Source organism: Vespa mandarinia, chromosome 9, assembly GCF_050613455.1.
Source record: "Vespa mandarinia isolate Hongniang chromosome 9, ASM5061345v1, whole genome shotgun sequence".
NCBI lineage: Eukaryota > Metazoa > Arthropoda > Insecta > Hymenoptera > Vespidae > Vespa > Vespa mandarinia.
In genome coordinates, this window is record NC_140818.1 from 7,633,599 (window position 1) to 7,644,921 (window position 11,323).

At 29.0% G+C, this 11,323-nt stretch overlaps 2 protein-coding genes across 5 annotated transcripts; one reads left to right on the forward strand and one right to left on the reverse strand.

Annotated features, from left to right (window-relative positions):
• Positions 1–1,075: 1,075 nt before the first annotated feature.
• Positions 1,076–2,799, forward strand: TBC1d7 (TBC1 domain family member 7). The gene is made up of 5 exons (XM_035862120.2): positions 1,076–1,344; positions 1,488–1,837; positions 1,956–2,240; positions 2,378–2,507; positions 2,584–2,799. Exons 1-5 carry the CDS (start codon positions 1,303–1,305, stop codon positions 2,698–2,700), a joined length of 924 nt encoding a protein of 307 aa, XP_035718013.1. The 5' UTR covers positions 1,076–1,302; the 3' UTR covers positions 2,701–2,799.
• A 1,962-nt stretch (positions 2,800–4,761) lies between these two features.
• LOC118439880 (solute carrier family 71 member 1) lies at positions 4,762–11,102 on the reverse strand. Of its 4 annotated transcripts, XR_014982520.1 has the most exons (8): positions 7,522–9,675; positions 7,023–7,424; positions 6,701–6,922; positions 6,285–6,568; positions 5,859–6,150; positions 5,576–5,732; positions 5,038–5,263; positions 4,762–4,973 (listed from the first exon to the last, which is right to left on the reverse strand). XR_014982520.1 is itself a non-coding variant. In XM_035862118.2 (7 exons), exons 1-7 carry the CDS (start codon positions 10,886–10,888, stop codon positions 5,157–5,159), a joined length of 1,590 nt encoding a protein of 529 aa, XP_035718011.1. In that variant the 5' UTR covers positions 10,889–11,102; the 3' UTR covers positions 4,762–5,156. The 4 variants fall into 4 exon arrangements, 3 of the variants coding, with proteins under 3 accessions (XP_035718011.1, XP_035718012.1, XP_035718010.1); XM_035862118.2 differs by lacking the exon at positions 7,522–9,675 and adding an exon at positions 10,763–11,102 and having other exon boundaries at positions 4,762–5,263; XM_035862119.2 differs by having other exon boundaries at positions 4,762–5,263; positions 5,597–5,732; positions 7,522–9,676.
• Between the last annotated feature and the right edge of the window lie 221 nt (positions 11,103–11,323).

Genomic DNA, 11,323 nt, shown 5'->3' on the forward strand with positions numbered 1-11,323 from the left:
ATAAAATTATCGAGTATATTAGTTTATGAATTTTAGTTTTATAAAGTAAGATCGCGATGTTCACACGTCGGAATGCAAGTGAGTACTAATTTACTAATTATCAAAGTTTAGGAAAGATGCGTTTGTTTTCTATTACATAAGGCCAACAATTTTTGAATTTTGGAATTTCATATTAATATTATCTTTAATTCTTCGCGCGTTTCCGATTTTTTAATGTTTAAGTGAATGTACTATTGTTTAAATATTAGTTTACCGTACTATATGTACAATAAATATTGTAAAAATAATTGAAAAGTTATTGAAAATATTATATTATAAGTTTTCGCGTTTAGAAAGAGTGAGTTTAGATGTGCATACTTCGGAGTGCAAAATGAAAATAACTCGGTAATTGTCAGAGTTAATAGATAGACTATGTATGTTTATATTACGCAAAGCCAATAACCTCGAGATTAAAATTTAAAGCACTGAAATTTTACATTAAAATGATCTTAATTTTCTCGTTCTTTACGATCTTTATAATGTTTAAGGAATATACTATTGTTTAAATATTAGTTTATTGTATTATGTCTACATTAAAGATTGTTTAAATAATTATAAAATTATCGAAAGTATTAATTTATAACTTTACGCGTTTAGAAAATGAGATTCTCAACGTGTACAAGTGCAAGAGAGAACTAACTCGAGGACTGTCAAAGTTAAGAAAAAGCGTGTTTATGTTTATATTACGCAAGGCCAACTACTCCAAGATGAAAATTTTAAGTATCGAAATATTAATTTAAAATTATTCTAAGTCCCACGCGCCTTATCGTATTTTTAATGTTTATATAAATGAACTATTGTTTAAATATTAATCTATCCTATTCCGCTGTATATTAAAAATTGTTTAAATAATAGTGAAATTAATTTGTAAGACCGTAACCAGAATTATTTATAGTGAAGTGTCGCCATCTGGCGAAAAATTCAAATAAGTATTCTCGAGAATTGTCCACCAATCACATGTGTTTAAAAACAAAATATGATTGGCTATTGTATATAGCTGATCATAGATTCTGTTTGATATTTGCTCATGTGCGTGTATAACACGATCAGCTGATAGCATATGTTACACAGTTATAATCTTGAATACTACTTTGTTATAAATTAGTTTAATTATTACTTGTATAGTTTATTAAGATTGTAAAAGTATGGCTAATTTTTAATATATGTGAAATAAAATATGTAAATAGTCAGCGATTATTATAGACTTCATAAATGATATGTTTTTTTAACAATACTTTATAAAAAATTTTAATTATTAACAAAATGACAGATGAACGTAATTTTCGATCTTCTTATTATGAGAAGGTAAACGAATATAAACTTTTATAATTAACTTATTTTGTTTAATATATGTCATTAAATAATTTTAGTTTCTCACTTTTGTAATTGTTGAATATAAATTTTCACTTAAAACATACAATCTAATATTGTATCTTTCTATATTTTAGGTAGGATTTCGCAGTGTGGAAGAAAAAAAGTCATTGGAGATATTGTTAAAAGAACATCCATTTGATAAAATGAAACTCAAGCAGTTCTGTTTAAGATTCACTGTCCCTGCTATGTATAGAAATTTAATATGGAAAATATTACTTGACGTTATACCTATTTATATAGAAAGCCATGAATTTATAATGAAACAACGTAAAGCAGAATTTGAAGATTTACAGAAAGCACTCAAAGTAACAAAGTTTATGGAATACAATGCAAAACCACATTTAATGCTTCTTACAATGTGGCTTTTACGAACAAGACGAACAAAAATAGATATGAGTACTCAATTGGAATCATCTTTATATAGGTTAGCGGTATTTATTATAATATATATATAAAAATATAATATACGTAAAAGCAATTTGCTAAACATATTCTAACTATTGTACAAATGCAATGTACAATTTAGATTACATTTGTATTAGGGCAATGAGCAGAATGGCTGAGGCGCTCTGGCATATCATAGATACAGATTCTGGACAAGATAAATTAGTAGATGTATATTGGATACTATGTGGACTTTTGAATCAGGTACAAAAATTTCATGCAGAAGTTGGTAGATTACAAGAATGTACATGTACATTATTAGAAAGAGAAGATCCAGAATTATCTAAGCATCTGGCCAGAATTGAAGCTCTTCATAATCTTCCATTTGATATGTGGTTTTACTCGTGTTTTGCAGGCACAATATGTAATGGATCAATAGCCAAGTATATATATTATAATTTATAATAAAATGTTAATCAAATAATTGGAAGAATTATTACAATATACATTATAAACTTACATAATAAACTGTAATCATCATTATACTATAACAATGCAATGATTGATTTTCTAATTATAGGATATGGGACAAAATAACTGTAGGAGCATATAAAATTTTGGTGTTCGTGGCTGTGATTATGTTAACCACTCTTAGGCGTTTTCTATTGCGCACTGACACTATAGACAGTGTGTTGAATACAATCAATAATGTAAATTAATTATTAAATACAACTATAGTTTATAAATATCGTTTAATAATTATTTAATATATATATTTTTTTTTAGATAACTGAAAAAACGTCTGAATTAATAGTAAATAAAGCAATAGAATCTTGGCAGCAAAGTGGTTCTACACTAACATCTATTTCACAAAATACAGTGAATATAACACAGAGTACATAATATGAGGAACTATATTCTACAAATCTGTAAAACATGAGAAAATAATTAAAAAAAAAAAAAATAATAATAAAAAAAAAAAAAAGAAAAACCATGAAAAAAGAGCTATTCTCTTAAGCATACCTTCTTTTATCTTAAAAATATTTACTTTTTTTTATTAGCGCACCCATCATACATTGTACATATACAATTACTTAACTCAGCAAAGAGTTAAGCCATGACATTAGTACCTACTTATATTTAACATTATATTCTTTCTATTCATCTCATGATGTTTTGCTGTATGATACAATTGTATATATGTACTCCAGTGAATAAGAGCATGTTACTAAAGGATTTCTAGGAATTAACACAACAACAGTGTACATTTGTGTCTGTACTATTTATACTTGCATTCTCCAAGAAATCTGCTGCTCAATTTTAATATTAATATAGAACAATTTTATATTTTGCAAAAGCTTTCCTTATATATATACATATATATATATACAAAATTAATTTTTATCTAAATAACGAAAAGAAGGAAAAAGAAATTGAATAATAGACTACTCCAATTTGTTTCATTATTTTGTCAATAGTAATTTCAAAACTTTTTAACTCAACTCTGAAACAGTCATTAAATGGAACATTATTAAATTAGAAAACAGAAAAATTCTTGGAGAAAGTTGAGATCATATAAAAGTGTATGTCTTACTGGCATATCCAACATTTTCTGCAGAAATATATTGTTTTCTTATCTATATCCACCATAGTTTCCAAAACAATTTTCTTTTATTTCTCATTCTTTGGCATTAAAAGACCAAATGTCTTTCTTTTTATTCTTATTGTTAGTTTATTTCTTTTAATAATGGCATTAGCAATCTGATGCAAGCCAGGCAAGAATGATATATGCAACCAATTGAAAGTGTTATATTCCAAGTACTTAAAGTAAAATATTGTTTGAAATAATACAACTTCGATAAATTTTATATATACAGATATGAATTGAAAATTCATGTTCATTATCATAAATTATCTAAAAATAATTTCATCTAATGATTTAATTTGTTATTGAAAATCTTAAGAAACACAAAATATTTGAATTTAACAGAGCCATTCACAATTTGAGACAGTGTACAGATAAAGTATTCTACCAATACATTCCTGAATGCTGATGATATAATACTAAATTTATATATGATCAACGCATTGGTCATATTAAAAGTTTTTAATTAAAAATAGGGCTACACAATAATGTTTTATCAGAATTTCTTTAATTTTTCTTGTTGCCTTAGGATGACAAAATTTATATAAATTGTGTTATATTCATTAAGGCCTTTTCATTCATGCTGACAATTTATAATCACTAAATGATAGATATTTTGTGCAGAAAAAAAAGTAGTTCACACATTCTGTAAAATGCTTTAAATTAAGTTATCATTGTGTATAAATTAATTAAAAAGACAGAAGTGCGCAACTACTCCTACTTGATAATGAACACTATGATAGAATTACCTATGTTCATAATAAAACAATAAAATATTACACAACATACCTCTTAACTTTGGTGAAATTTACGCATTTTAAATATTGTAGCTATGACAACAATAGAAGAAAAAACGTTTATGTATTCAAAAATATAATTTCTAATGGGGTAAAAGTATTCAAGGTTTCAATGTTTTCTACAATATAAAGCAGTGACTTTCTATTATGAATATACTGCATATTTATTATCAGGAATGTGTGAGTGTCATGAAAGAAATAAATGAAACTTTTTACCATTTTCATCCTAATGTTTTTGCATGATTAATGGATGTTCTCATAGACATTACAATGTAATGTATATCCGCAAAGTGTATTATCATATAGCGATTAGCTAATAAAAATTAAATTTGCATGTTTTTCTTTTTGTATTAGATATTAAATCAATAAAAGGGTACTCAAATAAAGGATATGACACAACTTAGAAGTCTATTAAAAATACTGTCATTTTTCTTGCCATTTTGTGCTGCATTGCTATTGGCAAGCTACGCAAACTAGTGATCAATGATTGTTGTCTCAAAATTGCTGACTTCTAATATAATATAATTCAATTCAAGAATTGTTAAAAGAACAGAGCAACTTGATTTTTTTCTTCATTTTCTTTTTTCTTTTTTTTTTTTTCCTTTTTATATATATATATATAACAAAACTCTGTTCCAAATAGGGCTGTATCTGCTTTGAAGAAGAACCCTTTCTTAGTCACACAAGCACTGCTTGTGGAAATTACAACCTAAACATTAAGTTGATTGATAGTCCTAAAATCAAGCTTAGTTAATGACTTAAAGAAATAGTATAATACATTATAGACAAATCTATTACAATCTCTTTGAAGTTGGTGCACTTTACACCGGTGACCACTTCACTGATTAATGTTTCGTCATTTTGTGAGAATACATATCTTGCCCATGAACAATAACTGTCTTTGAATTTATCAGCAGCTATAGTGCAGCAGAGTTGCAATTGTCGACTAGTGGTGATAGTGGTCCTACCTTTCCTCTTCCACTTCCCATCCTATCTGGCTCATAATGAACGTCCAAGGATAAACCTGTAAAAAATATTTTATTGATTTAAAATAAATCTTTTCGAATATAAAATGAAACATTTTTATCTGTAATTAATATATTTTATCGATAATACAAACGCGCGCGCGTGCGTGTGTACAGTCATATATATTACATATTTTAAAAGTAATTATTTCTAAGCAATGAAAAATATATACTTAATTAAATATTATTGCAGTTATTAATATTAGCAAATATATATTACTTTCAATGTAAAACCCTGAAGCAATGACTTCCAAATAAACCCACCACCAAACACATTTGTTTTTTAGTGTATGTGGCAACCTGTAACGTACATTTCTGATATGCGTATTTACCGGAGGGCCTCCGGGAGGTGGATGGATGATGTAATGCTCCTGTTGCCATTGTGGTAGTTTCAGGGATGAATGCAGCAACCAGCAATGCACAAATCACTAGTAATGCGCCAAATACAAATGGCGGACCTGGTACAAGCTGAAAAAAATATTTTTTAATTTTGTCTCCAATAAATATTGTATTATAATTATTGTATGCTAAGTAGATATATATAACATTAATACAATATGATATATCAATACTTTATAACTTATCAAGAAGTACCTGGGGCATAATATCAAGGTGTTGTGTGGCAGTTCCCGTTCTGTTATTCTCATCCAAAAGAGATGGTTTTAAGGGTAGAGAGGGTGTATCATCATTGAGATCAACATGAAAAAGATAGAATATTACACCAAACATTGCAGGTCCCAAACCATTACAGAGACCACGCATTCCAGTCACCATTCCTTGTACCAAACCCTGCTTATCGGCATCCGAGTGCATAGATACAAATGCAGAAATTGCAGGATATGTGATACTTGACACAGATGCTAGAGCTCCTGCTGCCCACATCATCCTTGAAATTGCAATTAATTTATACAATAATTTATATTTATAACCGTAAATCCTTTAAAAATTAATCCATATAAAGTAATGATATATTCCAGGAAATGTAATTAATTACGAAAATAACTATAAAAGTGACATTACCATATTTGTGAACCGAAGCCATACCACATGAGTTGTAACATCTCAAACAAAAGGCCCAACATTATAGTATGTTTACTACCAAGGGTTCTCATTAAAGGTCCTAGTATTATTTGAGCCCCCACACTTAATATTCCAACCACAGCAATAAACCATGCCACCATAGCAGCAGAAAATCCCATAGCCAATTTTAAGTAGACAAAAATACAGCTATATTGACCTGCCTCAGGAAGATAACTCAGGAACACAGTGACGCACAGCATCAAAATTGTATGATCTTTTCCAACCTGATATAATAAAAAAATAACACAATGATTAATAATGATAATTATAAATGTGACATAATACTAAAAATAATAATAGAAATTTCTAATAATAGAAATTCTAATATGCTGCCAAGTTTCTTAGACATTTATTACCTTTCCTAGGGCTGCAAAAGGATCAGCTTGCTCCCAAGATATGGGTGCTGGTGGTCTTGCTTTTTCAGGTAAACTTTCAGGTACAGCTACTAATATGAAAAAAACATCTAAGACTGCAATTGCTGTTGCTAATGCAACTGCCAAATTTTCTCCATATTTTGTCATGGTATAAGCTCCTAAAGCTGGGCTAATTACCATACTAGCAGCAAAAGTTGCAGAAACCTAAAACGATTAAATTAATTTATAAAGATATAGTTAAAAAGATATTATTAAAAAAATGTGCTTTTAAAAAAATGTGATATAAAAAAAAAATAGTACTTACTAAACCATATGCCAATGATCTTTGATTTTCTTCTGTAACATCGGCAACATATGCGAATACTACAGAAAAAGTACAAGCAAAAACACCGCTTATTGAAATCATAGCAAAAAACCACCATGTGTTTATGCTCATTAGTGGAATTGGTGCACAGGTGAAGGCCACTGTGATAAGTAAGAAAAATTTTCGACCCCACACATCTGATAAAGCACCAATTAATGGTGCCGAAAGGAAAGATAAAATCCCTTTGATGCCCATTATTAAACCATTCATGAGGAACGTATGATCCGGAAATGTTTCATTTAATACAGAAATGATAGGCATGGTTAATAAACCCCATGCAAAAAATTCCAAAAATATTACAACCAATGCATGATATACGCTTGCCTCTCCTACTCCAGAACTCTGTGAAATAAAAGAATATACAATATTATTAAATAGCAATAATTTATTATCAGCTATAGAATTAGAAGTAATGGAATTATAAATCGTAAAATGAAACCTTAAGGTGCCTGTAGCATTGCTGGGCAAATGTAAGAGGAGGTGTAAATTTTGCAATAGCATGTTCTTGACTATTGTGAATATCAGAACAGGAAGGGCCCAAGCCCTCTGCTCCCCCTTTTGCCCCAGGGGGCATGACCCCTAAGAATTATTACTATACGTATTTTTTCTCATACTTAATTATTTACTTGATCATTTTATCTTTCGTGGAAATCCATATAATACAAATATTTGTTTGCATCTCATAAATCTTTGACTTATCTTGAAAAAATTACGCGCTCAACCTTTTGTAGACTAAAATCTTAAAAATGTATCTTTGTCTATATATTTTTTCTCATACTTTTGTTTAATCACACTTTTATTTGTTAAGATCATGTTATGAATATAATTTTATTGCATTATCTTTGAATATAAATTACACCGAATAATAATACCACATCGGATATATTTATTTATAAGTACATTTATATATGTGCACGCACTTTTCTTAAGCAATTTGTGTGATCTATTTCCACAGTCTTCTTTGACCAAATATTCAGATCATATAAAGTTTATCTTTCCTTTCTTACATTTATTTTATATAACTGATTAAGTCAAGCACCATGTTCTTTGTGCTAATTTATTTTGTATCTTAAGTAATTATATTACATTTAAGAAGTAAATTTCATTATTGATGGAGTTAACTTATTTCTTAATATATATCACAAGCATTATAAGTGCAAATGAGTATTCTTTGCAAGTTTTTTGTACAACCTTTAAAAAGGAACATCACTTCACATCAGTGCCACGAAGAACGCTAATTCTTTCCAGAAATGAAGCAAAAGGATATATCTAAAAGGATGGCTATCTTTAGCTTTTTCACTTATCTATGAATGCCAGAATTTATTTCTGTGACCGCTTAAGAAGCATCAAAAATTACTTGATCGGCAGTGCAACGCACATTTCAACTCATTTATCTTTATCTTTGTGAAATTTTATTCTTATAATTTTGAATTTTTTTTTATGATCCCTCAAATTGGAACGATAAATCATCTGCTCGTACACATTTTTATAATATTTCCTGCTTTTTCGTATATGATAATCACACTCAATAAGGAATAAACTTTCATATAAATACCAGAGATCCTTCTTATACAATAGTACATAGCTTGCTGATAAAAATTTTTTTAAAGCCTGCCAATAATTATCCTGCGTAGTATTCCCTTTTACAAACTTTTTTCGCAATTTGTATCGTTTAATCTTAGGACACGATATAATTCGATAATACGATACATCGGTGAATATTTCAAAATTCAGGGCAAATTTCCGAATTGGCATGAAATATCTTAATGTTCCGATATCTTTTGACAGGTGAACCTCTGCAGCCTTGACTTCGGAACTCACGGTCGAGGCGTGACGTCATGCGGTTCCGCAATCGCGACAATTAATGTCCGATATACGATTACACGATGTCCGTTTACGAAAATTGAATTTCCGAGAATATCAAAAATATTCAACGATTGACGTATCTCTTTAGAAATCGTAACACGCATATCGAAGACCAATTTTTACGTCGGGTGGAGGCATACTCCATTTCGTTCCCTAACGTCTTTCAAAGTCCCGTACATTAATCGATACAATTTCCATTAAATTACATACGATCACATATTTCAAAAGAAATTTTCTAAATTTGGTATTTAACAAATTTTCCTTATTTTGATTATGATTATATGAAAATATCCGCGAGAACACAAACCACTGCATTGCAACTCTCTCCCACTGATCCCCACTCTACTACTCTTGTACCATTCTATACTCTGTTCATCGTAACAGTTTCGATTCGATATAACTTCAGGAGTATCATAACCACTTCATGGTATTCAATCACTGATTTCGATTACGTACCAAACTATTGCCCTTTCCAAAATAAAGTTATTCTCAGTAATCAGGAGAAGTTTATATCTCTCTGTGTCATGTTTTTGATAAATGCACGTTAAAAATTGTACCTGCGTACGTGTATGTACGTGGCGATTAGTTGTCACCGATCAATATACACGGAAACTTTATTATACAGAAAGCCGTAGTACGATCGATTTAATAATGTCGAATAGCGACAACTATTTATAATATTTTCTTTTTCTTATATCATCTTAACTAATCTTTATAACTTTGATACCCTTTCTCTCTCTCTCTCTCTCTCTCTCTCTCTCTCTCTCTCTCTCTCTCTCTCTCTCTTTCTTTCTTTCTTTCTCTCTCTCCCATTCTCTTTTTCTTCCATTTTACATCACACTTTTAACATTTTTATTTTATACGATATTATAATATAAATTATATATTATATTATTGTTTCATTTATTAATTAATTAACGAGATTATACTTTATGTAACATATATATATATATATATTTTTTTTTTTTTAAGAAATTCATGTCAATAGATTAGAAAAAAATTTCATTGCCATATTGTACTGATTACTTAGTTTATCTAATTTTCCTAATAATACGAATGTCACTCTTAAGTTTTAAAAAATAAAACAAATTAAAAAGAAAGAGTTAAACTAAAAAAAAAACCAAATCTGTTTAAATAACATTATAGATGAAAACTTTAAGGGAAATAAAAAGAGAACTAAAACCCTTAAGATCAGACGCTTTAACAGGATTGGAAAAGAAGCATAATGTACTATAGCTTTGTTTACTAATGTTCTTTACTGTATCATCCTTATCTTATAATTAAAAGAAAACAGTACTGTAGAAATATATCATACAAATGAAAGAAGAATATGTCTTTTGAAGAGATATGATAATGTTCTTAACAATATTTATATACCATTACAAGATCAATCAAAAAAGAAATAAATATTCCATGTATAATGTGATATAATGAAATCAATAGAAAAATAACAACTTCTTTGTTACTAAAGAAAAAGATAAAATAAACAAAGGAAATATAATCTTCATAAGTAAGTTGTGTTTATAAATATCACATGTTTTACTGTTTCTTTTGAAAATAAATGAATTTCAAATGTATGATATTATTGTGTTAAAATAAAGATTGTTAAACATATTTGAAAAGAGAAAATATTCTATATAATAATTATAAACTGTACGTAAAATAGTAAACATAGACCTTTACATAGACTGTTCGTGCTCATTCTATGATTTCATAATATTCCAGAAGACAATTAAATATAAAATATAGGGGGATCATGGATTACTTTAACCACTTGTGTGCGTTAAAATATAATTCAATGAAATTTTCAGTACCGTAATGACTCCATCCTTCATGATGGACTTTCGGCTTCGTATGATCATGCCTACGACCTTCTTTGAGACCTTGGCGGGCATATTCATGCACTGCGCGCACAGACTCTTTCGTTTCTTTAATTTCATCAATCCCTACAAAATAGCCTTCACCGTTTGAGTCATTTTACCAATGATTATCGCCTTTGAACTTTGAACACAAAACAAAACTTTCGCTTCAAATTCTTCTCATGACAGTATCCTACATAACACCAAGCCACGAACTACCGTATGCACATACTCGGCGTAGCTCGATGTAGGAACATCCACTTACTAGCGCACAACGGTGGATGCTTTCCATTTGCACGCGGGAAAGCAACACGCGTACTTGTGTTCAAGCCGCATGGCGCTTCTTACAATCGCACAAAATAATATTTATACAATTGGGTCTTATAATGTTAAATATCTTATTGGCTAATCGAAATTTATTATATATATTTATATTTCGTTCGATCATATATATACTATAATTTAAATAATCATTTAAAATAATACATTCTATATAATGCCATTGAGAATTACCTT